The sequence below is a fragment of the Orycteropus afer genome, unplaced genomic scaffold (assembly GCF_000298275.1).
Source record: "Orycteropus afer afer isolate SDZICR_OR568_19922 unplaced genomic scaffold, OryAfe1.0 scaffold00134, whole genome shotgun sequence".
NCBI classification, from domain to species: Eukaryota; Metazoa; Chordata; class Mammalia; order Tubulidentata; family Orycteropodidae; genus Orycteropus; species Orycteropus afer.
In genome coordinates this window covers 5,384,854-5,412,044 of record NW_006921721.1, presented here as the reverse complement: position 1 = coordinate 5,412,044, position 27,191 = coordinate 5,384,854, and the positions used below count along the sequence as shown (strand labels likewise).

Sequence of the window (27,191 nt, the reverse complement as noted above, 5' to 3'; positions counted from 1 at the left end):
GTTTCCCTTTTCTGTGTTGAAGAGGGTCTGTGCCGTCTTTCTGCCTAGTCCGCCATCTTAATGAGTTATTATTTATGTTCCTTTACAAAGGCATTTTTTTTCCATCCAATCGTCAGAGGTCAAACCATGTAAATACTGTGTTGTGTAAATGTAATTATTTGGTCAACACTGAATGATTGAATTTTAATTTTCTCTTACTTTTCAGGAAAGTGAAAGAAACTTGAACCATATTAGGCTTCAGGACATAAAGGAAAGTAAAATTCCAGAACAGAAATATAAAGCTAAGGTAATAAACATTTTTGTCTTTTGCTTCCATATTAAAACACTAGTTAGGTGTCCACACCATTTCATCTGGGTCACCTGCAGGCCATTTTTCCTACTATAACATGGAATTGTCTTATTTTGCAACATCATACTAATAGTTTTAAGTATTAGTAATGTCAAAATGGAGCCCTTGTGACACAGTTTGGAAGGATGGCTGGGCTATCTACTTCCGTAGTGATACTGCCTCAGACACCCAAGGAGGGGTCACTATGAGTTGGATCTGACTCGACAGCAGTGAGTTTGTTTTTTGTGGTGCACTGGTGAATGTGCTGGGCTGCTAAGCAGAAGGTCATCAGTTTGAACCCAACAGCCATTCTGTGGGGGAAAGATGAAGCAGCCTGCTTCTATAAAAATTTATAACCTTGGAAACCTTGTGGGGCAGTTCTCTGCCCTATAGGGTTGCTATGAGTCTGACTTGACAGCAATGAGTTTAGTGTCAAAGAAAATTGACCGAGGGAGTTATAATTTTAACTGTTGGATTGCTAAACTAAGATTTTTTTTCTTGCTTTCTTTTAGAGAGGGGTAAAGTTTGAGATTAATTTAGATGCATGTATTTTTGAAGAAAATACCCTAGAAGAGAAAGAGGTATGCCATGAACTCTATACTTCCGTTAGTAGGTATAAGAAAATGAGTGTGTCTTAATAGCATATTTCATGATATTGTTCCACAGGCTGTATGGAGAATTTTCCTAAATATTCCTGGAAGATCTCTCTCTGGTGATCAAATCAGTCTTTCAAAATACTTTTTATCCTCCCATTTTTTTGAGGTTATTTCCTTGGATGAATTATTTAATTTTAATTTTTGTTTTATAAATTAGCCATTTCAATATCATATTAACATTTTATCATATTAATTTTTACATCATGTCAAGATGTGTACATATTTTGGCATGATACATAGTCAACACCTAACATACTTTACCTAAAAAATTGAACAGGACCCTGAAACCATACACATTTGTTTCATGTCTTAATTAGTTATTGATAACTTTGTACAGGTCTTTGGGTAAACTTCAGTTAAGCATTTGGGCTCTTCTTGTCACAGTGCATAAATGCAGTGCACAAATCCAAACCTCATTTTATTATTTGATTTCAACATCTTACTTATCCCACTTTTTCCAAGACCAACTAACACACATAAAAATTAACTGATTCATATTTCCATTTCACCTTCTCTGAATTTGCCTTTTATGTGGGAGTTTGTAAGTGATACAAATGGTTAAGTGCTCCACTACTAGCCAGAAGGTTGGTAGTTTGAAACCACCCAGAAGCACCTCAAAGGACAAGCCTAGTGATTTGCTTCTGAAGGGGCACAGCCTTAAATGCGATGGTACAGTTCTGCTCTGCACTCATGGGGTCACTGTGCATTGGAATCAACTTGATGGCAGCTAACAACAATGAGTGTATGTATATATGTATATATGTATGTATGTGTATGTATATATATATATATGTGTGTGTGTGTGTGTGTGTGTGTGTATATAATTCCTGGTAATCAGTTTTTCTCCATGTCCTTTATTAACTTTTTTTTGTTTATGTTATCATTCCTCTCACTTCTTTTATAAGCATTTTGCTACACAAAACTTTATTAGAGTAATCATAGTAGTACTTACCTCTGTTTAGCCACTAGGCCTCTGAGTGGCTCAGAGCTGTAGGGGGCAGGTCTGGGGCTTCTTTCCAGGTTGGAACCCAAGGAGTGGTACAGCCGTAGTAGTTTTGTGAAAAGAGGCTCAGATATTGGCCTGCTAGAATCAAAGAATAGGTCAAGAAAGTTTTACTCACAAGGGTGTTCATCCTTTGCTATTCCATCTTTGATATGTTTGAAACAAAACCAAACACTTTAGTATTGACTGTGGAGTATTGGGAACAATTTTAGGGACCTGATTAGGTATGTTGCATTCTCAAAGCAAGATGTAGATGAGTTAACCTTGATAGTTCTGTAGAATGGAGCTTAAGTGGAATACTATCAAAGGCAGTACATTTGAATGTACTTGAGCAGGGAGCAGTGGCAGACAGGAGATGGGAAGACAGGGCCAGCAGCAGGAACAGGTAAGGCGGGCAGTGGAGAGCCCCAGGTGTCAGAGCTGTGGCAGACAGGGCCAGCAGGAACAGGAAGGGGGTAGCCCAGGAAGTGAGCAGAGGGGTTGGAACAGCTAAGGGAGACAAACTTGTCTGTTGGTTTGTCATACTGTGGTGGTTTGCATGTTGCTGTGAGGCTGGAAGCTGTGCCAGCAGGGGTGCCCACAGTGGGCTGGTTTTGGTGGAGCTTCCAGACTGAGACAGACTTGGAAGAAGGAAGAGGCCATCCACTTCTCAAAGAATTGGCCAGTGAGAACCTTATGAATAGCAGTAAAATACTGTCTGATATATTACTGGAAATTTTTATGAATAGCCCTGAAACAGTGTCTGATACAGTGTTGGGTGATGAGCCCCTCAGGTTAGAAGGTACTCAAAATATGACTGGGAAAGAGCTTCCTCATCAGAATAGAGCCTACCTTAATGATATGGATGAAGTAGAGATTTTGGGGCCTCCATTTGCTGATGTGGCATGACTCAATATGAAAAGAAACAGCTGCAAACATCCATTGATAATCAGAACATGGAATATACGAAGTATGAATCTAGGAAAATTAGAAGTTGTCAAAAATGAAATAGAGTGCATAAAGATTGATATCCTAGGCATTAGTGAGCTGGAGTGGACCTGTTTTGGCCATTTTGAATCAGACAACCATATGATCTACTATGCCGGGAATGATAAATTAAAGAGTAATGGCATGACACAAAGAATGTTTCAAGATCTATCCTGAAGTGCAGTGCTGTCAGTGATAGAATAATATCCATACACCTACAAGGAAAGCCAGTTGATACTACTATTAGTCAAATATACGCACCAACCACCAAAGTCAAAGATGAGGAAACTGAAGATTTTTACCAACTTCTGCAGTCTGAAATTGACCAAACATTGCAATCAAGATGTGTTGAGTATCACTGGTGCTTAGAATGCAAAACTTGGAAACAGAGAAGAATCTCCGGCAGTTAGAAAATTTGGCCTTAGAGGTAGAAATAATGCTGGGGATCGCATGATGCAATTTTTCAAGATCAACAACTTATTCATTGCAGATACCTTTTTTCAACAACACAAATGGCAGCTATACATGTGGACTTTGCCAGATGGCATACAAAGGAATCAGATTGACTACATCTGTGGCAAGAGGCGATGGAGAAGCTCAGTATCTTCAGCCAAAACAAGGCCAGGAGCTGACTGTGGAACAGACCATCAACTGCTCATATGCAAGTTCAACTTGACGTTGCAGACAAAACAAGCTAAAATTAAACAGAAGCTAAAATATGACCTTGATTATATCCCTCCTGAATTTAGAGACCATTTAAAGAATAGATTCAATGCATTGAACATCAATGACCAGAAACCGGAGGAATTATGGGATGACATCAAGAACATCATCCTTGAAGAAAGCAAAAGGTCATTAAAAAGACAGGAAAGGAAGAAAAGACCAAATGGATGTCAGAAGAGACTTTGAAACTTGCCCTTGAACAGAGAGTAGCTAAAGCAAATGGAAGAAATGACAAGATTAAAGAGCTAAACAGAAGATTTCACAGAGCAGCTCAAGAAGGCAAAGTGAATTATTATAATGAAATGTGCAAAGACATGAAGTTGGAAAGCCAAAAGGAAAGAACATGCTTGGCATTTCTCAAGCTGAAAGAACTGAAAAGGAAATTTAAGCTTTGAGTTATAAAACTGAAAGATTCTATTGGCAATATATTGAGTGATGCAGGAAACATCAAAATAAGATGGAAGGAATACCCAGAGTCACTATACCAAAAAGAATTGGTTGATATTCATCCATTTCAGGAGGTGGCATATGATCAAGAACCGATGGTATTGGAGGAAGAAGTCGAAGCTGCACTGAGGGAAGTGGCAAAAAACAAGGGTCCAGGAATTGATGGGATACTCACTGAGATGTTTCAACAAATGGATGTTGCACTAGAGGCACTCACTCGGCTATGCCAAGAGATTTGGAAGACAACTACCTGGCCAACTGACTGGAAAAGATTCATATTTGTACCCATTCCAAAGAAAGGTGATCCCACAGAATGTGGAAATTATCGAGCAATATCATTAATATTGCATGCAAGTAAAATCTTACTGAAGATATTAAAAAATGGTTGCAGCATATATTGACAGGGAACTTCCAGAGGTGCAAGCTGGATTCAGAAGAGGACATGGAGTGAGAGATATCATTACTGATGTCAGATGGATCTTGGCTGAAAGCAAAGAATACCAGAAAGATATTTACTTGTGTTTTATTGACTATGCAAAGGCATTTGATTGTGTGGATCATAACAAATTGTGGATATCAGAGAAGAATGGGAATTCCCAAACACTGGATTGTGCTCCTGAGGAGCTTGTACATAGACCAGGAGGCTGTCATTCGAACAGAACAAGGGGACACTGCATGTTTTAAAATCAAGAAGGGAGCACATCAGGGTTATATCCTTTCACCATACTTATTCAATCTGTATGCTGAGCAAATAATCCGAGTAACTGGACTATATGAAGAACAATGTGGCGTCAGTATTGAAGGAAGGCTCATTAACAACCTGCATTATGCAGATGACACAACTTTGCTCACTGAAAGTGAAGGTGAATTGAAACACTTACTGATGGAGATTGAAGTATGGAATACACTTCAATATAAAGAAAACAATATAAAGAAAACAAAAATCCTCGCAATGGGACCAATAAGCAGCATCATGATAAATAGAGAAAAGATTAAAGTTGTTAAAGACTTCATATTACTTGGTTCTACAATCAATACCAATGGAAGCAGCAGTCAAGATATCAGATGTCATATAGCATTTGGCAAATCTGCTGCAAAGGACCTCTTTCAAGTGCTGAAGAGCAAAGATGTTTCCTTGAAGACTAAGGTCTGCTTAACACAAGCCATGGTATTTTCAACTGCCTCATACGCATGTGAGAGCTGGACAATGAAAAAGGAAGACCAAAGAAAAGTCGATGCTTTTGAGTTGTGGTGTTGGTGAAGAGTGCTAAAAGTACCATGAACTGCTAAAAGAACTAACAAATCTGTTCTAGGAGAAGTGCAGCCAGAATGCTCCTTGGAAGCAAGAATGGCCAGACTTCGTCTCGCCTACTTTGGTCATGTTGTAAAAAGGGACCATTCCCTGGAGAAGGATATCAAACTTGGCAAAGTGGAGGGACAACGAAGAAGGGGAAGGCCCTCAAAGAAATGGATTGACACAGTGGCTGCAACGATGGGCTCAGGTATAGCTAAGATCATGGGGCTGACACAGGACCGGGTGGTGTTTCATTCTGCTGTACATGAGGTTGCTGTGAGTCGGAGATGACTCAAGGGCACCTAACAACAAACATTTGGATGAAATACATTTGCCATATGCACATTTCCAGTTTTGAAACTCCACTGATTTATTTGTTTAATAAACATATATTCAGTACTTACTATATGTCTGGCTAAATGGTATAACTAGGATCACAATTTGTTTTTTTTTTCAAAATATGGTATCTTTCTCATGAAATTGCTTTAGGCAATGGACATACTAAATGAAACTTTGACCTTTGAGGATGGTGTGAAGTTTAAGGAAGATAAATTTATGAAGCAGCATGAAGAGTGTCCTGACAAAGCATCTGAAAAACTCTTTTGCTCAGGAGCAGGTATGTGTTCTGTGAAAGTTGTAGATGAGAAGAGATCATTTTACTAGTGATCCATCTGAACTCTCTCCTCCCCTGGCTCCCACATTCCACCTGCCCCCTCTCTGCTCTGTAGGAGCTGGGCTTCTGTGACAACATGCTCATCCTCTCTCCCACCCTTGCAGTGTTGACAGGCTCTGAGATTCAGCCCTCTTGTTTTCTTTCACACTTTTTCTTTGGGCAGTTTCACCCACTTGTTAAGCACTACCTTCTCCCAGGGGCTCCACACTTTTCCATCTTTCTTAGTATCTGCTGGGAAGTCTGTGGACAAGTTCTGCTAGTGTCTCAAACTCAACTTACTTATTCTTCCTTCCCAGCTACTCCTCATCCTGTGCTCCTTCATTTTGGTTAAAACCCTCACTATCCTGACGGTTCCTGCTGCCCACGCAGGGTAATGTCTTCTCTGAAATATCTCTGGAGCTTTCCTCCTCCTTTTCATTCCCATCATCACCATTTAGAGCTCTGTTGTAACACATCCTTGGCTGCTAACCAAAGGGTTAAGGTTTTGAATCTACCCAGAGGCACCTTGGAAGAAAACCCTGGTGATCTACTCCTGGATGATCGGCCATCAAAAACTCTATGGAGTTGAACACAATTCTACTCTGACATACATGGGGTCATCATGAGTTGGAGTTGACTCCATACCAGTTGGTTTTATGGGGCCTCTGCCCAGCCCTTTGTAGCATCAAGCTTATGTTTGGTATTAGAGTGTATGCTATTCTTTGCATAGTTTGACTGGGAAGGGGAGAGAGTGGCTTGAAGATCTCAAATGATATAGCTGCCGTATTTCTAAACTGCCTTTTTTAAGATAGTAAGAAACAAGATTTTCAGTTTGAAACTGAAAATAGTCTCTCACTTTCATATAATTATTATTCCTATTTTTAACACTCATGTTTCTTGTGAAATATGTGTTCATTTTCTACTGAAAATGTTATGTTTAGGTTTGTTTTTTTTTTAAAGACTCATTTAAATTAAACTTTTGTCTATAATATTTATTGCAAATATTTTCCTGTTGATCTTCAGATCTCATTTACAGTAACAACTCTGTGTTGTGTGTCATATTTAGGAATAAACTTTATAAAACTTATGCAGGACATATGAACAAAACTATAAAACTACTGAAATATTTAAAGGCCACTTGAATAACTGGATTGTATGGATTTCAATATCAATACTGCAATCGAATATAGAAATTTTTTTTTGTTGTTCTTGGAGCAATGTGGTGGGGATTTTGGCCGAGTGATTCTTCGCTAGCTAAGAAAGTTTGAAAATGAAAATTAAGGGGCACTTACCCTTCTAAAAGGAGCTCTGGTAATCAGAAGGTTGGCAGTTCAAACCCACCAGCCACTCCGCTGAAGGAAGATGGGGCAATCTACTTCTGCAAAGCGTTACCACCTCCAAAACCCAACAGGAGTCACTGTGAATTGGAATCAACTTGATGGCAGTGGGTTTGTTCAGTTTTTGGTTACCCTTCCAAATATCAAAGTATATTATAGAAATTTATAGTCATTAAATAATATGCTACTGATGTCAGAATAGACAAAGCAGTGAAATAGGAGAGTTTATTATGTATCATAATTTAGTGTATGCTAAAAGTGACATCTGGTCAATCTACTTCTGTAAAGATTTACCACTTCAGAACCCCAAAGGGGGTCACTATGAGTCAGAATCGATTCAATGGCAGTGAGTTTTTTGAGAAAAGTGACATCATAGTCATTGGGAAAGAAATGATTATTTCAATAAATGCTGATGGGCCAATTGGTTAACAATTTTAAGAAAACACGACATTAGAGCCTGCATAGTATGGTTACAAGGAGCCTGGGTGGCACAAGCAGTTTGCAGTTGGCTATTAACTGAAAGGTTGGCAGTTCAAATCCACACAGTGGCTCCAAAGAAGAACAACCTAGTGATCTGCTTCCCTAAAAGATTACAGCCAAGAAAACTCTATGGAACAGTAAAACTCTCTAACACATGGGGTTGCTGTAAGTCACATCTGACTTGCCAACAGTTAACAACAGCAATATAGCATGTTATAGCATTTAGCAATATAGCATTTTGTTACAACAAAACAAATTCCAAAAGAATTGAAGGGTTTATTTGTAAATAATGCACCTATAAAGCAAGGAAGGAGCACTGGTGGTGCAGTGTTTAAAGTGCTCAACTGCTAACTGAAAGGTCAGTGGTTTGAACCCACCAGCTGCTCCATGGGGGATGTAGCAGTCTGTTTCTGAATAGATTTCAGCCTTAGAAACCCTATTGGGCAGTTCTGTTCTGCCCTATAGGGTCACTATGAGACAGAATTTACTCATCGGCAATGGGGTTTGTGCTATAAAGGAAGTAAAAGTAATTTTTGCATAGGGAAGAACTAGCTATTCAAAACATAGAAAAAAAAATCACAGAATAAATCAGAAATAAATTTGACTTCAACAATAAAAAGTTTTGGTAAAGCAAATGATACTCTAGAAGTGTCACTTTCAATAATTTATCTGGAGTAAATAATCATAAACACCCATGAAAATTTGGCTACAAATGAGCCCATTAAATTACTATTTATAATAGTGAAAAAATCAGTGTTGTTATTGTTCTTCTGCCTCATAGTGACCCTGTGTACAACAGAACCAAACACTGTCTGGTCCTGCACCATCCTCACACTTTTGTTTTTGAGCCCATTGTTGCAACCACTTGTCAGTCCATTTTGCTGAGGCTCTTCCTCTTTTTTGCTGGCCCTCTACTTTACCAATCATGATGTCCTTCTCTAGGGACTGGTCCCTCCTGATAACATAACCAAAGTACAAGACAAAGTCTTGCCATCCTTACTTCTAAGGAGCATTCTGGATGCCCTTCTTCCAAGACAGATTTATTCATTCTTCTGGATGTTCATGTTATATTTAATATTCTTCATCAACACCACAATTCAAATGCATCTATTCTTTTGCAGTCTTCCTTATTCATTGTTCAGCTTTCACATGCATGTAAGTCAATTAAAAATACCATGGCATGGGTTAGGAGTACCTTAGTCTTCCAAGTGACATATTTGCTTTTTAACACTTTCAAGAGATCTTTTGCAGCAGATATACCTGAAGCAATATGTCATTTGATTTTTTGACTACTGCTTGCATGGGTATTGATTGTGGTTCCAAGTAAAATAAAATCCTTGGCAACTTCAATATTTTCTCCATTAATCATGATGTTGCTTATTGGTCCTTTTGTGAGGATTTTTGTTTTCCTTATGTTGAGTGAGGTGTAATCCACACTGAAGGCTGTAGCCTTTGATCTTCAGAAAGTGCTTCAAGTCCTCTTTGCTTTCAGCAAGCAAGGTTGAGTCATCTGCATATCTCAGGTTGTTAATAAGTCTTTCTCCAATCCTGATGCTATGTTCTTCATATTGACCAGTTTCTCAGATTATTTGCTTAGCATACAGATTGAATGAGTATGGTGAAAAGATACAACCCTGACACACATCTTTCCTGGTTTTAAACCACACAGTATCCCCATGTTATGTTCAAATGACTGCCCTTTGGTCTATGTACAGGTTCCTCATTAGCACAATTAAGGGTTCTGGAATTCCTGTTCTTCTCAGTATTATCCATAAGTTTTTATGATCCACACAGCTGAATGCCTTTGTGTAATCAATAAAACACACACCTTTCTGGTACTGTCTGTTTTCAGCTAAGATACATCTGACATCAGCAATGATATCCCTCATTCCTTGTCCTCTTCTGAATCTGGCTTGAATTTCTGGCAGTTCCCTATTGATGTACTGCTGCAACAGTTTTTGAATTATCTTCAGCAAAATTTTACTTACATGTGATATTAATGATATTGCTTGATAATTGCCACATTCATTTGTGCCATTTTTATAGAATGGGCACAAATATGGGTCTCTTCTAGTTGATTGGCCAGGTAGCTGTCTTCCAAATTTCTTGGGATAGATGAATGGGTGCTTCCAGTGTTGCATCTGTTTGTTGAAGCATCTCAGTTGGTATGTTATCAGTTCCTAGAGCCTTGTTTTTTCCAATGCCTTCAGTGCAGCTTGGATTTCTTCCTTCAGTCCTATCAGTTCTTGATCATATACTGCCTCCCAAAAGGGTAGAAAATCGACCAATTCTTTTTATACAATGACTATGTGTATTCCTTTCATCTTCTTGTCATGCTTCCTGTGTCATTCAATATTTTGCCCATAGAATCCTTCAATACTGTAGTTTGAGGCTTGATTTTTTTTTTCTTCACTTCTTTCAGCTTGAGAAATTCCAAATATGTTCTTCTCTATTGTTTTTCTAATTCCAGGTCTTTGCACATTTCATTACAATACTTTACTTTGTCATCTCGAATATCACTTTGAAATGTTCTGTTCAGCTTTTTTACTTCATCACTTCTTCCTTTTGCTTTAGCTATTCTAAGTTCAAAAGCAAGTTTCTGAATCTCTTCTGACATCTATTTTAGTCTTTTCTTTCCTTCCTGTCTTTTTAATAGCCTTTTGTTTTCTGCATGTATGATGTCTTTGATATTATCCCACAACTTGTCTGGTCTTTGGTCATTGGTGTTCAATGCATCAAATCTATTCTTGAGATAGTCTCTAAGTTCAGGAGATGTGGCAGTTAACGTTGTGTGTCAACTTGTCTGGGCCATGGTTTTGAGTGGTTGGGCAGCTGGGTGTAGTTTTTTCCCACGATGAGATTGTAATCATCTCCATGGTGGAATTTGCTTTGAGTAGCTAAGTAATTGCCTTCAGATTGTGCTCTCCTTCCACTATACAAGGAGAAGCTTTGTATACTGCTCTACTTAGTACTGTATACTTAACACATCTGGATCCTGCATTTGGCTGAGTTTTCATCCCAGTGGCCTGGCGTGTTGCCTGCTGATCTCAGGATAGTTCCTGGACTTGAACCAGCAGTCTACCGGGTTGCCTGCTGATTTTGAGATTGTGCCATTTTACCTGTCAATCTTGGATTCACCAACCTCAGTAGCCTGCAGCTTCCTGAGTTAGAAGAAGCCTCTAGCTCCAGTGGGCCTGAAATAATAGGCAGAGCTGAAGCCCAAGGTCAAGGGACCTTCACCTAGCCCCTAGCACTCTGAATTTGGACTTCTAGACTCCTAAACTATAAGTGAATAAATTCCTGTTTATTAAGCCATCCACTTGTGGTATTTCTGTATAGCAACACTAAGAACCAAGGCAGGTTATATTTTTGGCTCTTACGGACTTGTTTTAATTTTCTTTAGCTTCAACTTGAACTTGCATATGAACAATTATGTTCTATTTCAAACTCAACTTCTGGCCTTGTTTTGGCTAATGATGCTGAGTTTCTCTAACATCTCTTTCCATATGTATGGTTGATTTGATTTCTGTGTATTCCATCTTGTGAGGTCCACATGTATAGTTGCCATTTATGTTGAAAAAATGTATTTGCAAGGAGCAAGTCATTGGTCTTGCAAAATTCTGTCATTTGATCTCCAGTTTCATTTCTGTCACCAAGGCCATATTTTACAACTACTACTCTTTCTTATTTCCCATCCCAGTTTCCATTAATGATTGCATGTTTGATCAATTTCAGATGGCAGAACTTCTTAAAAATATTCCATTTCTTCATCTTTGACATTGGTTGGTGTGTAAATTTAAATAATAGTCATATTAAGTGGTCTTCCTTGTAGGCATATGGATATTATCCTATCACTGATGGGGTTGTACTTCAGGATAGTCTTAAAATTGTCTTTTTTAACAATGAATGTGATGCCATTCCTCTTCAGTTTGTCATTTCTGGCATAGTAATTCAGGAGGTTCACCAAAACAGAATTAGTTAAATACATCTAATCTCACTTATCAACATGATTAGGTTCCAAAGACCAGATCATTATGTGACAATCAACGTTGTGTTAAGAAGTCTTTGGCACCAGCTTTCCTGCATAGTCACTCACCACCCAATGGGTGCTCAGGTGTCTAAGGATATGCTTGGTGTGGTAGGCACCCCCTTTCCCCACCATGCCTTCCTACCACTACAGAGCCTTTGGGGGTTGGGAGGGGCATGTTCAGGAGTTGTCCCCTGCCTCTGGAGTAGCAGGAGCCTACCATCACCTGACTGAACTCTAGGCCTCTACACTGAGCTCCAGGCCTCCACAGTGACCCTGGTGCATCACCTCTCCACATTTCCACTTCACTGTCCTAGAGATGGGCCTCAATGGCAACTGGCTCCATGGCCTGTGGGCAGGTGAGTCTTGGCTACCTGTGGCCAGTGGAGGCTGCAGAGGTGGCAAAGAGGCCTCTTTGGAAGAAAAGACTCCAGTGGCTTGGCCTCCTCTGCCTTCCATGCACTTCCCACCCCACCCCACACTCCCACAGGCCTGGCTCCTTTCCCTGACCCAGGTAATACTAACCACTGATGGCCACATGGCCTTGCTCCCTCTTGCAAACCTCGTCTTCCACCTCGCCCCCATCACCTGGCTATTTCTTGTCTCCTTTTTAATGCACAAAATATACCAATAGATTTTTTTTTTTCTACTATTGTTGTAAACACAAAATGCTGGATAACAAAATAGTCAGGATGTGAGGAGTAGGTGTAAATTATAATACACGCATGAAACAGAATACTCTGTGGGCTTTAAAATGGCTATGTAAAAAGAATATTTCATAACCTCAAAATGTTATATTGCTAATTGAAAAAGTAAGTTCTTAAAGGATAAGTGATATGCATCACTATTTTGATTTCAAAACAAAGCAAAAAACTATATGCAGGAGAAAAAATAGAAATTTTAATAGTCTATAGGTAGTAGGACTATGGGTAATTTTTATTTTCTTCTTTTTATCTGTTTTTCAAATTCCTTATGATGAAAACATAGTAATACGTAAAGAAAAAACAATACAAGTGATCTTTTAAATAAGAAAATAGATTGCATTGTCATGGATATGAACTAAAGTAAAGGATTTTGTGTTACTATGACTTCTTTAACATTTGGATATGTTGACTGGTCAGTGAAACATTAAGGAGGATAGTGAAACCATTTTCAAACCTGCTTCTACTTTCAGTCTTCTAAATTACAATCTGTATTAGAATAAGGATGGGAGCTTTCTCTATCTTGAAGGGCTGGCCAGCTGATGAACTGTCGACAGGTTTACTAAGAATATGTGGTACACATTGGTCATACCAGTTGCTTCTGACTTACTGAGTTATTTTCTTACACTCAGAGCTGCCCACTCAGGAAGCTGCTGCTGCAGAAAACAAGAGACAATGGGATGCTGGAGCTCCACAGACCTTGCTGCAAATGATGGCAGCGGCCGATGTCACCTCCATCTTTCCCAGCAAACCTGCAGGTGAAACTATCATCAGTTAGCATAAAAGATCCAGGCCCCAGTGCCAGTATGTTGCTAGTGCCCACCCTGATGTGATAGTTCTTACTTTTGAATACAGTCTCTATGGATTTTGAATCAAATATCTTTCAATGACTGCTTTATTTCTTCCCTGCCTCCAGAGAGGCTGGCCTGCAAATTATCCAGATTCTCCTAGCAATGAAAAATCCAGGATTCCACTTGTCTTAGTTACCTAGTGCTGCTATAACATAAATACCACCAGTAGGGGGCTTTAAAAACAATTTATTTATAGTTACGGAAGCTGAAAGTCCTAATGAGGGTCTCGGCCATATCTATTCCTCCCTTGTTAACAACCCAGGTGTTCTTTGACTCCTTGGTGTTCGCTGACGTTCCTTGGTTTGTAGACAATCCTTACCTGGTGTCTGTCTGCCCCTGTCTGCGTTTCTCTGTGTCTATTCTTTCTGTAACTCAGAAGTGATTAGGAGGACTCATCCAATGCTGGTGTGGCCTCATTAACATAAAAAACCCTATTTCCAAACAGGATTACATCCACAGATATAAGGGCCAGGATTTCAGTATTCAATATTTCAATATTCAATCCCTAATACCACCTTCCTCATAGTTAGGAGAGAGTGTAGAAGGAATGGCAGTAGACTTCATTTGCCTTCTAGTGCTAATGCAGTAACTTCCTCATAACTTCTTAGGGTTGGTTTTTTCATTAATAAAATTGGAGTAAATTTAACAGCTATCCCATAAGATTTAAAGAGTTAACAATGAGAAAAATACACACACACACATACACTATATATATAATTGTTTTATAAATCAGTGGACTATTTGAATATTAGGAGTGTTTAGGATATGATGATATTTCGAAGCTATATTCCTCCATTTATATTTGAAGCTTCTGACATAGCCTTTCCTTGGAAGAGGTTTCATAGCAACTTCCTGAAAACTATTACCTCTACAAGGGGTGAAGATTTTTATTACTATTTCCCATGTTCTTCTTGATAAACGTGGGGCTAGGAGCAGAGCTAAAATTTATACCTGTGTTATAAAGAAATTAAGTTATGTAGAGGAGCCCTGGTGGTACAGTGGTTATGTAAGTATATCACTGAAATTAGTACTTATGAATGTATGAATTGACTTGATTTATATCTACACTGAGATAAAGTACTGGAATCATCAAAATTCCAAGAAGGAAAGTGTTTACAGAAGCAATACAATTTAATTTATTCTAAGTCAATGAGACAATAAGAAATCTGATTTAAAATGAGCAAATAGAATAGAAATCTTAACACACCAAAAATGTCCATTTACAAAGCAAAAATTGACTCTGCTACCCATCAGTTACATGACAATAAGTCACTTAACTTTTCTGTATCTGACTTTCTTTATGAATAATATGAAGGCATGGAATTAGGTTACCTCAAAGGTTCTAATATTCTGTGATTTTATAAAAATGCGAATGAAGAAGAAATGTTACTTTATTTGCTAACACAGTTTCCTCTTCAGGTGGCCAAGTTATTGTAATTGAAGGTGTTCCACAAAATAGGAAACAATGGCAGCATGAAGCTCCAAGAACCTTAATGAATATCTTGGCAGCAGCACGTCTAATGAGTAGCTCATTTTCTGCAAATGAAGGAAAATTTGGTATGTAGGGTTTTTTTTTTTTCTTTTTCTTTCTAAGAATGTAATCAATCGCCTGAGAAATTTTTACAAAGACTATAAATGTAGGAAACCCTTCCATTGAGTTGATTCTGATGCATAGCATCCCTATAGGACAAAGCAGTAATGCCCCATAAGATTTCGAAGGCTATAACCTTTACAGAAGAAGACTGCCACATCTTTCTCCCAAAGAGCAACTGATGTATTTGAACTGCTCATCTTTCCATTAGCAACCAAATACTTAACCACTGCACTACTAGAACTCCTCATTAATGCAGAAAGGCAATAAAAGTACTTTCAATTGGGAGAGTGTCTAGCTTTTTCAGAAGTAGATTTGCTTTGCCAAAGCCTGTTCCAAATGCTATTAACAAAAGATAAGAACTTCCAAGGAGAGTAGGGTCATTTTCTTTAATGTTATCAGTTGACATCAGATGAAAAGCTAAATAACTAGCACTGTGGCTTTGTGGGGAACTCTGGTGGTGTAGTGCTGTGATAGTTGGAGCTGTATGTCAACTTGGCTGGACCAAAATTCTGTGTGGTTTAAGCAATTGTGATGTGGGTTATTCCCATGATGGGATCGGATGTATATGTATTGAGCAGCCATCCGTTGAAAGGGAGTTTCCCTAGGGATGCGGCCTACTTACAATATATTTATAGACATTCTGGGAGAAGAGACACTCTTCTGTGGATCAGGATCCTGTTGTGCTGTGTACAACTGTCCGTGAGCGGACAATCCACCATTTGGCCTGGAGATCTTGGATTTGTCATTCGTTGGAGTCAACAGCCGGTATACTGCTGCCAACCTTGAGCTCATCAGCCCCTGCAGCTGCGTGAGTCGGGAAAAGTGTCCAGCTTGACATTTGTTCCAAGAACTTGGGACTTGCCAGCTTCTATAAGTATGTGAGCCATTTTCCTAAGATAAATTTCTCTTTCTCTATATGTATATAGAAGCTTTACTGGTTTTGCTTCTCTAGAGAACTCAGTCTAACACAAGTGCCTAAGGCATTTGACTGCTAACCAGAAGGCTGGTGGTTAAACCTACCAGCCACTCCTTGGAAGGAAGGCTGGGCAAGCTACTTCCATAGTGCTATCACTTCGGAAACCCAAGGAGGGGGTCACTATGAGTCGGATCCAACTTAATGGCAGTGCGTTTGTTTTTGGTTTTTATGGCTTTGTGGAGTCCTTGAGTGGTACAGATGGTGCAAACGGTTGACACATTTGACTGCTAACTGAAAGTTTGGTGGTTTGAACTTCCCAGTGACTCTGTGGGAGAAAGACCTGGTGATGTGCTTCCGTAAATATTACAGCCAAGAAAACCTTATGGGGCAATTCTACTCTGTCACATGGGGTTGCTATGAGTCAGAACTGACTTGAAGTCACCTAACAACAACAACAACAACAACAACAGTGGTTTTGTAAGAGTCTGGGTGGCACAGATGGTTAAGTGTTGACCACTAGCCAAAAGGTTGGCAACTGGAACCCACACCATCATGCTTTGGAAGACAGGCCTAGAGAGCAGCTTCTGAAAGGTCGTGGCTTGAAAATCCTATGGAGCACAGTTCTACCTGCGTATGTGGGGTTGCTTTGAATTGGAAGCTACTCAATGGCATCTAACCACTGTGCTAGGGAAAAAGACCCCAGATTCAAACATGTTCTTTTATTAAGCCTGAAACAGGACAAAGACAAAAATAAAGGCACTAATCTGCAGGAGGGCAACCATCACCATGCACCCAGTATAGTGGCTGATTCAGTTTGCTAAATCACAATCATGGTGTTCATTATATATGATAGAGAACAGAGGAAATCATCACAAAACATAACTGGTAGCAGGACCACGGAATCAAGGAAAGGACCATGACTGAGAGACGTACATAATTGAAGGTTTAAAAAGTAACAGGATTGGCTATTTTCAGTAAATCAATAAGGACATGCCCAGGTAAGTTCTTAATGTAAGAAGGACATGCCCAGGCAAGTTTCCTAGTTCATGTATAAGTATCTTTCTGCATGCTAGTTAATCTACTTTCAATCACATTCTTTCTGAGGTAAACTGCCCCTTCCTGGGCTTGCCTGGAACTTGTCTAAGCATAGCCACATTGTTAAACTCAAATGGTCAGCAAACGTTGGGGAAGTAACACAAAGAACTCAAATGGCTTCAGAATTTACATCAAGACTCAAAATGGAGTTCGATTCTTGCTGTAAGACTGCAGCCTTCCGTAAACCAAGTACTTTAGAATTTAAGCTCTCATACATTCTCTCCTCTTGATCATAGATTTTATTTAAAATACTTTGATCACACTTAGGTTGGTGTGCTTTCTTCTGCATGGATTGGTTGATGACTCCTTTAGATGGCTGCTTTTTTGGGGACAAACTTTTAAGACTCTAGACACAATCCTTTTTGATAGCCAGGACAATCTAATGTCTTCACCATACGTTACTATAGCAAGCAGTCTTCAGTGATGATATTATGAGGATAAGTATGGCATGGGGCCACATTGGAAGAATTAATTGGGCTGTGGTTAGGCTACAGACCTTAAAGTGGGACTCAAGTCCATCCATAGACTATATCTTGTCTATATACATGAGATGCAACCGTTTTTGAATTATCTTCATCAAGATTTTACTTGCGTGTGATATTAATGATATTCTTCGATAATTTCTGCATTCTATTGGGTCACCTTTTCTTGGAATGGCTATAAATATGGATCTCGTCAAGTCAGTTAGCCAGGTAGCTATCTTCTAAATTTCTTGACATAGATGAGTGAGTGCCTCCAGCATGGCATCTGCTTGTTGAAACATCTCAATGGGTAGTCCGCCCCTTCCTGGAGCCTTCTTTGCCAATTCCTTCAGTACAGCTTCAACTTCTTCCTTCAGTACCATTGGTTCTTGATCATATACCACTTCCTTAAATGAATGAAGATTGACTGATTCTTTTTGGTACAGTGACTCTGTGTATTCCTTCCATCTCCTTTTGATATTTCCTGCATCATTCAATATTTTTGCCCATAGAATCTTTCAATATTGCAACTCGAGGCTGGAATTTTTTCTTCAGTTCTTCCAGCTTGAGAAATGCTGAATGTGTTCCTCCCTTTTGGTTTCTCCATGTCTTTGCACATTTCATTATAATAATTGACTTTGTGTTCTTGAGCTGCTCTTTGAAATCTTCTTGTCATTTCTTCCATTTGCTTTAGGGCAAGTTTCAGAGTATTTTCTGACATCCATTTTGGTCTTTTCTTCCTTTCCTTTCTTTTGAATGACCTTTTGCTTTCTTCATGGATGATGTTCTTGATGTCATCCCATAATTCCTCTGGTTTTTGGTCATTGGTGTTCAGTGCCTCAAATCTATTCTTTAGATGGTGTCTAAATTCAGGAAGGATATAATCAAAGTCATATTTTGGTTCTCATGGACTTGCTTTCATTGTCTTCAACTTGAACTTGCATGTGAGCAGTTGATGGTCTGTTCCACAATCAGCTCCTGGCTTTGTTTTGGCTGAAGAAATTGAGCTTCTCCATCAACTCTTTCCACAGATATATTCAGTCTAATTCCTGTGTACTCCACCTGGTGAGTCCATGTGTATAACCTCCATTTATGTTGTTGAAAAAAGGTATTTGCAATGAGTAAGTCATTGGTCTTGCAAAATTATATCATGTGATCTTCAGCATTATTTCTGTCACCAACACCATATTTTCCAGCTACTGGTGATTCCTCTTTGTTTCCAACTTTTGCATTCCAATCACCAGTGATAATCAACACATCTTGATTACATGTTTGGTCAGTCTCAGACTGCAGAAGTTGGTAAAAATCTTCAGTTCCCTCATCCCTGGCTTTGGTGCTTAGTGTGTAAATTTGAATAATAGTAGTATTAACTGGTCTTTCTTGTAGGTGTATGGATATTATCCTATCACTGACAGCATTGTACTTCAGAATAGATCTTGAAACATTCTTTGTGACAATGAATGCCATGCCATTCCCCTTCAGTTTGTCATTCCCGGAAAAGTAGATCATATGGTTGTCTGATTCAAAAGGGCCAAAACCAGTCTATTTCAGCTCACTAATGCTTAAGATATCAATCTTTATGCATTCCGTTTCATTTTTGACAACTTCCAATTTTCCTAGATTCATATTTCGTATATTCCATGTTCTTATTATTAATGGATATTTGTAGCTGTTTCTTCTCATTTTGAGTCATGCCACATCACCAAATGGAGGTCCTGAGAGCTTTACTCCATCCACATCATTAAGATTGACTCTAATGTGAGGAGGCAACTCTTCCCCAGTTCCATTTTGAGTGCCTTCCAACCTGAGGGGCTCATTTTCCAGCACTATATTGAGCAGTGTTTCAGGGCTATTCATAAAGTTTTCCAGCAATATATCAGACTGTGTTTCACTGCTATTCATAAGATTTTCACTGGCCAATTCTTTGAGAAGTGGATGTCACCTTCCTTCTTCCCATCTATCATTAATATCACATGCAAGTAAAATCTTGCTGAAGATAATTAAAAAATGGTTGCAGCAGTATATTGACAGAGAACTTCCAGAAATGCAAGGTGGATTCAGAAGAGGATGTGGAATGAGGGCTATCATTGCTGATGTCAGATGGATCTTGGCTGAAAACAAATACCAGAAATATGTTTACCTGTGTTTTATTGACTATGCAAAAGCATTAAATTGTGTGGATCATAATAAATTATGGATAACATTGAGAAGAATGGAAATTCCAGAACACTTAATTGTGTTCATGAGGAACCTGTACATAGACCAAATGAAACCAAAACCAAACTCACTGCCATCAAGTCAATTCCAACTCATAGTGACCCCCTTTGGGTTTCCTAGATGGTAAATCTTTATGGAAGTAGATTGCCCAGTCTTCCTCCTGTGGAATGGCTGGTGGGTTTGAACTTCCAACCTTCTGGTTAGCAGTCAAATGCTTTAGGCACTATGCCACCAGAGCTCCTTGGCTCCTTAGAGCTCCGTAGATACCACCATAGACCAGGAGACTGTTATTCAAACAGAATAAGGGGATATTGCATGGTTTAAAATCAGGAAGGGATTGTGTCGGGGTTGTATCCTTTCACCATACTTATTCAACCTGTTTGCTGGACAAATAATCCAAGAAGATGGACTATATGAAGAAGAATATGGCATCAGGATTGGAGGAAGACTCATTAATAACTTGCGATATGCAGATGATGCAACTTTGCATGCTGAAAGTGAGGATGACTTGAAGCACTTACTGATGAGTATAGAAGAATACAGCCTGAAGTATGGATTACATCTCAATATAAAGAAAATGAAAATCCTCACAACTGGACCAATAAGAAGCATCATGATAAATGGAGAAAAGATTGAAGTTGTCAAAGGTTTCATATTACTTGATTCCAAAATCAACACCAATGGAAGCAGCAGTCAAGACATCAGACAATGTATTGCACTGGGCACTTTAAAGTGCTGAAGAGTAAAGATGTCTCCTTGAAGACTAAAGTGCACCTAACCCAAGCAGTGGTATTTTCAGTTACCTCTTATGCATATGAGAGCTGGACAATGAATAAAGAAGACTAAAGAAGTGTTGATACTCTTGATATTGGCAAAGAATACTGAAAGTATCATTGACTGGCAAAAGAACTAACAAATCTGTCCTGGAAGAAGTACAGCCAACACGCTTCTTGGAAATGAGAATGGCCAGACTTCGTCTTACCTACTTTGGTCATGTCATCAGAAGGGACCATTCCCTGGAGAAAGATATCATGCTTGGTAAAGTGGAGGGTCAACAAAGAATAGAAAGACCCTCAATGAGATGAATTAACATAGTGGCTGCAATGATGGGCTTAGGTATAGCAAGTATTGTAAGGCTGGCACAAGACCAGGGAGTGTTTTGTTCTGTGGTACATAGGGTTGCTATGAGTCAGAGCTGACTCAATGGCACCTAACAACAGCAACAACATATACTTGGGCAGCATATTAGCTTTCTGAGAAATTACATTAGAATTAACTTTCATATAATAATTGATAATTCCAATAATAACAATTACAATGACAGTCATTGGTCCAGTCAATAGTATAGATTAAAATATTAATGAAATAAATATAGTTTTTTTTGGTTAAAACATATGGAAAGGTTTACCTATACAAATTAGTAATATGTAAGTGATAGAATAAAACTATTTCAAAAACTTGCCCAAAGCAATAATTTTAATAACATTCATTCACTAAGGAAAAACTATTAGTCTATAGACTGTAAAGGCATATGAGACAAAAGTAATAAATGTAAAAATATATTGATAGTCTTCCCAAAAAAACCTCCAAACTCACTGCCATCAAGTCAGTTCCAATTCTTAGCCACCCCTCCTTTAGTTTCCAAGATGGTATCTCTATGGAAGTAGATTGCCCAGTCTTCCTTCTGAGGAGTGGCTGGTGGGTTTGAACCACCAGCTTTCTGGTTATCAGTCTAATGCCTTAGGCACAATGCCATCTTACCAGTCAACAAACCCAAGTTGTCAATGCAAAACAAAATCAAAAGCAATAAAGATTTCAACAAAGTACAGTGACCTCAATGGCATGCATATAACAATGTCTGTGACATTGGGAAAGCTTCATCTGCTTCTGCCCTCTAGGGCATTTCAGCTTCAATTTTTAAGTTTTCAGATGATTGGCAAGTCCAAATGAGTATTTGTTTAAGCTGTGACCTAAGGTTTAACACCTTCCAGTCTGGCTACATATAGATTAAAAGAGGGCAAAGTTTGATCTATTCCATCAGAGTTCTAAAGAGTCCTTTAACTGATGTCTCCTCCAATATATATAATATTTTGAGGTGAAATCAAGCAGGCCTGGGGAGTCTAGTTTATCAAAGGCCTCTCTCGCCTGTGAAAAATACTATCAAGGATTAATAGTACCTATTGGTTGACATTTGCAAGACAATCTGAAGTCCAGGTGGCCTAAGGCATAAGTCCTTCTGAACAACAAAAAGCAGAAGAAAAATGTTCAGTTAAGTGTTGTAGAAAATATATAATTAGGAAGATAATACAGGATGGACTCCTGTTGTTGGGGATCTTTGATTAATCTATTTAAAATATACTAAGTGTTTTTCTCAAGAGCAAGCTGCCCCTGTCTTGTTTACCAACGGACAGTTATGAGTCACTTTCTCAGAAACAGAAGTAGAGCCTAATGTAAAATTGAATCTGAGCCAAATCTTATGTCCATCATTTAGTTAGACTAAGGTGCCTCAGTTTTAGTGTGTCCTCACACATTTTCCTCTCCTCATCATGAATTTCCATAGAAATTCTTTGATCAATATTATAAGAGTGTCTTCTTTTACTCTACTTCTGTAATTTTAAAGTAGGGTAAGTGCAGGGAAAGGGCCCTTTGGAGGAAACATTTGGTTTCTCAAAAGGCTGACTCAAGGTTTGAGGTTAATTTCCTCTCAGAATCTATTTTTTTCAAGGTGTGTAATTTTTTTTTGCATAGCAAGGGGTATAACATATTGATTATAAACATTAGACAGTCATCTCACACAATATTGTCTTGAAGATCAATTAAAATAATTACTAATTACCCTAAACATAGTTCCCAGTCTAATCTTTGAAGTCTGTTTCTTAAAACAGACTGAATTCTTCAAAAAAGCATAACCTTCAGAACAAAATGGTCTTACTAGTTTATCTGAATCATTGTTTCATTCAAAAGTGGCTTTTAGGCACACGTTTTTTCCAAAGCTCAAGGTTCGAAAGGATACCTAAGGGCAGTGGCCTGTGTGGGTTACTCCAGCTTCCATGAAAGCCAGAAATTTGGACAGTGAACTAGGAGATGTAATGGAGACATCAATAACGATATTAGGCCACTTGTCTGAAATAACCCACAAAACCAAGACTCTATGGTCTGTACCAAGAAGCAAGTCCTATGAAAGCTTTGTTTATATATAAGCATCATTAATAATTGTTTTCATGTGTCTCAGGTCTAACAATATTCTGTAAAACCTCAGACTGTGTATTAATAGACATAGCAAAGTTCATCTATGAAAAAATAAACTTCTCCTTGGGGAATTAACAGGAAACCTAACATCTTATTTTTTAAAGTTATAACTCAAATTTCAGATACTTCTCTAGTTATGGTCTTTATAACTTTGCTAAGTTTATCAATAGAAGCTTTTTATTGGAGAATTATGTTGCCTAAATCCATTTAAAGTCTGATTATTTTCTTTAATGCAAGAACCACCTATTTCAGTAACTAACAGCACTATGCTCACTATAAAATAGTCTATGGTAAGCATTTTTCATCTCTTAATTTTTCTAATTTTTACAAAGATTTCTGATTTTAATTTTACATTCTTTTCACACTTAAGAGCCTAACAAGAACCAGTCCAAATCTTCAGATAAAATGAGCCTATTAGATAGTTTAGGAGAAAGGAGGAAAATGGTTTCTTCTATCTGGAATATAGAACCTTAAAACACCAAAAGTATTCCCACATAAAACCTATAGTAATCCTTTAGTTTATTCAGTTTTATGTTAATTTCTGTTCCTTACCATTCTGGGTCAGCCACAATCTGTGAACTTATACCTTGACACAGAATCTTGAAAATCTTAATTCAATCTAGTGGGGTGTCCACATTCAAAATATCACAGTCCCTTTCATAAGCTCAATATTGTCTTTCTGTTGGAATGCTGTAGTCAACAAGTCAACAAATCAACAAGTCAGGAAAGCAAAGCCTACCTACGGATGGCAAAAGTTAATATTGCCACAATTAACTTACAATAATTGTAATACTTTTTAAAGAAGTTAATTATAAAAGCAATGGAAAGCCATATAAAGTCAGTTCAGAAACTTTAAAGGAATATCTCTAAATATAATGATTTACCTTATTTTTTAAAAGCTTCAGATATAATACATAATAATTTTGAGATATGTCACTCACTTACTGCCATTGAGTCAATTCTGAGTCATAATGACCCCCATTGGGTTTCTGAGATAGTAAATCTTTATAGAAGTAGATTGCCCCATCTTCCTTCTGTGGAATGGATAAGTTTGAACCTCCACCTTCTTGTTAACTGTCAAATGTCTTAGGCACTGCACCAGAAAACCTCCCTGTAATACCATATAGTCAGTATACATTAAGAATATGCCAAGATTATTAAGTTTTTAATCACCTGAATGTAATAAAAGAAAACTCCATGGACAAACAATATTAATTTTCCAGTTAAATTATTGGCTTTGATGATGTAAGATTTAAAATTAAGCTGAGGCAAGAACGTAAGAGGAAACACTAACATAAATTTTTAACCCAAAAATAGAATCAGGCATTTTTCTTGATTTCACAACATGTTGCATGTAATTTATTATATGTACTGGGAGAAAAGAGACCGCAGATTTAAACAGGTTCAGTAAAGACACTTTTATTAAGACTGACAGAACAAAGACAAAACAGACAATCATCTAGGATGAGGTAAATCATTAGCATGTGCACAGTACAGAAAACTGAATGGAGTTTGCTGAGGCACAGCCAAGGGACTAATGATACATGATTGAAAACAAAGGGAATCATCACAAAATCATGACTGGTGGCAGATCGACTCATCACTGTTGCAGGAGGGACCACAGAAAGAGGGAAAGGACCATGATTGGGATACATACAGAACTGAAGATAGAAAAGGGTTACAAGATTAGTTCTGAGCCTTTAGTATCTGACTAGGTGGTGGTCCAGATATGATTCATGACCATGTGGCCTGAGCCTTAGCCACAAAGTGGCTACAAAACAGCACCAGAACCCCAACTTTAATTTAAATTAGAAAAGGACACATTCAGGCAAGTCCCCTTGTTCTTTGTGTGAGTATAATCTACTTTCAACCACACTCTTCCAGAGTGCAAACTGCCCCTCTCCAGGTTTGTCCTGGAACTTGAAGCCACAGTGTTGAAGGTCAGAAAGAATTCAACCAGAGTCTGAACTTATGTCAAGATTCAAAATGAAGTTATGGTTCCCACTGTTGACCAAAGCCTTCCACAAACCCAAGTGCTTTAAAATTTAAGTTCCAATATACATATTAAGTAAACTCTTTTTTTTTCTTTGACACTTTCTCCTTTCTTTATAAAGCAAGAAAAATCTGTGATTTTCCACAAAGTTTCTAAATTGTCAGGAGTTTATCATAGATCACCAAGAAATGACACTTAAGATTTTTAAATAGAAGATCTTAAAAGTTAAAAAAAAAAAGGTTTTTTTAAAAAAGTTTTTTCTTTTTTTTCTTAATTTTGCAATTTGTTTTGACATAGGAATCCTATTCTAATGAGAAGCCAAATCTTGGTCTTTGAGGCAGATTGCACAAAGAATGAATTAATTTTTCAATGTAATAATCAAAGAAAATTTTGTTATTTTAATGAGAAACCAAATTCTTTGTTTTATATGCTATTGAACATTAAAGCTCCTAAAACTCTCATAAATTAAACCATTAAACATTAGCAAGATATACTAAATAAATTCCTTTTTGTAAACCTTTTAAACATTGTCTCTGTCACACATCACTTATAATTATAGCCCTTGAAATGACAAAAATTGACAGATGTGACTATGTATATCCTTTATATATTGCATAAAATACAAAACTATATGCACTTTAAATTATATCATGTATTTATTAATTGAATACCAGTAAAATTACCTAAAGATCTGTATACCACAAAACATAATTATAGATGAGATAAAGTTTATTTTAATAGTCCTAAGTTTCCTTGGAAGGAAGGTTGGGCAATCTACTTCCGTAGTGATACTGCCTCGACAACCCAAGGAGGGGTCGCTATGAGTCGGGTCCAAGGGCACATAACAACAACAACAAGTTTTCTTTCATACTTCTACCATTTCTCCTATTTTGCCCAATCTAAATCTAGTCCTTTAAGATTTTATCAACTAGTTTTCGAAATCAAAAGGCCTATGCTCTACTGATCAGTTCATTGATAGGGAGGAATATAACTTTAAGTCTTTGATTAGGAGTGGAAACATTTCCCCAGGCCATCCCAGGCAAGTCTCATTGTGATTTCTGTTTTGGCTTCTTAGAAATCTCCTACAGTGTAGTAGTTGTTGTTAGGTGCTGTCAAGTCCTTTCTGACTCATAGCAACCCTATGCACAGCAGAATGAAACACTGCCAGGTCCTGTGCCAGCTCCATAATCCTTGCTATACTTGGGCCCATTGCCGCTGCCACTGTGTCAATCCATCTCATTCAGGGCTTCCCCTCTTTCGTTGATCCTCCACTTTGCAAAGCATGACATCCTTCTCCAGGGAATGGTCCCTTCTGACAACATGACCAAAATAGGTGAGACGAAGTCTGACCATTCTCGTTTCCAAGGAGCCTTCTGGCTGCACTTCCTCCAGGACAGATTTCTTAGTTCTTTTAGCAATCCATAGTACTTTCAGGATTCTTTGCCAACACCACAACTCAAAAGCGTGAACTCTTTGGTCTTCCTTATTCATTGTCCAGCTCTCACATGCATATCGGGCTATTGAAAATACTATGGCTTGTGTCAGGCACACCTTAGTTCTCAAAGAGACATCTTTGTGCTTCAGCACTTGAAAGAGGTCTTTTGCAGCCAATTTGCCCAGTACTATATATACATCTGATGTCCTGACTGCTGCTTCTATTGACCTGGATTGTAGAACCAAGCAATGTGAAGTCTTTGACAACTTCAATCTTTTCTCCATTTATCATGATGCTACTTATTGGTCTGGTTGTGAGGATTTTTTTCTTTATATTGAGATGTAATCCATACTGTGGACTGTATTCTTCAGTCTTCATCAGTAAGTGCTTCAAGTCATCCTCACTTTCAGCAAGCAAAGTTGTGTTGTCAGTATATTGCCAGTCGTGAATAAGTCTTTTTCCAATCCTAATGAAATGTTCTTCTTCATATAGGCCAGCTTCTCAGATTATTTGCTCAGCATATAGATTGAATAAGTATGATGAAAGGACATAACCTTGATGCACACCCTTCTTGACTCTAAACCAGGCATTGTCCCCTTGTTCTGTTTGAACGACAGCCTCCTGATCTATGTACAGGTTTCTCATGAGTACAATCAAGGGTTCTGGAATTCCCATTCTTCTCACTGTTATCCACAATTTGTTATGATCCACACAATCAAATGCTTTTGCATAGTCAATAAAACACAAGTAAACATCTTTCTGGTAT

General features: G+C 38.1%; 1 protein-coding gene across 1 annotated transcript in view; it reads left to right on the top strand.

The window, feature by feature from the left end:
- Nucleotides 1-27,191, top strand: part of NEK5 (NIMA related kinase 5) — a 351,943-nt gene that overhangs the window by 268,988 nt on the left and 55,764 nt on the right. Inside the window, exons 16-20 of the mRNA XM_042781570.1 lie at nucleotides 206-286; nucleotides 841-909; nucleotides 5,907-6,033; nucleotides 13,247-13,372; nucleotides 14,885-15,022. Coding sequence (XP_042637504.1) covers nucleotides 206-286; nucleotides 841-909; nucleotides 5,907-6,033; nucleotides 13,247-13,372; nucleotides 14,885-15,022 — 541 coding nt within the window. The remainder of the gene's footprint in view (nucleotides 1-205; nucleotides 287-840; nucleotides 910-5,906; nucleotides 6,034-13,246; nucleotides 13,373-14,884; nucleotides 15,023-27,191) is intronic.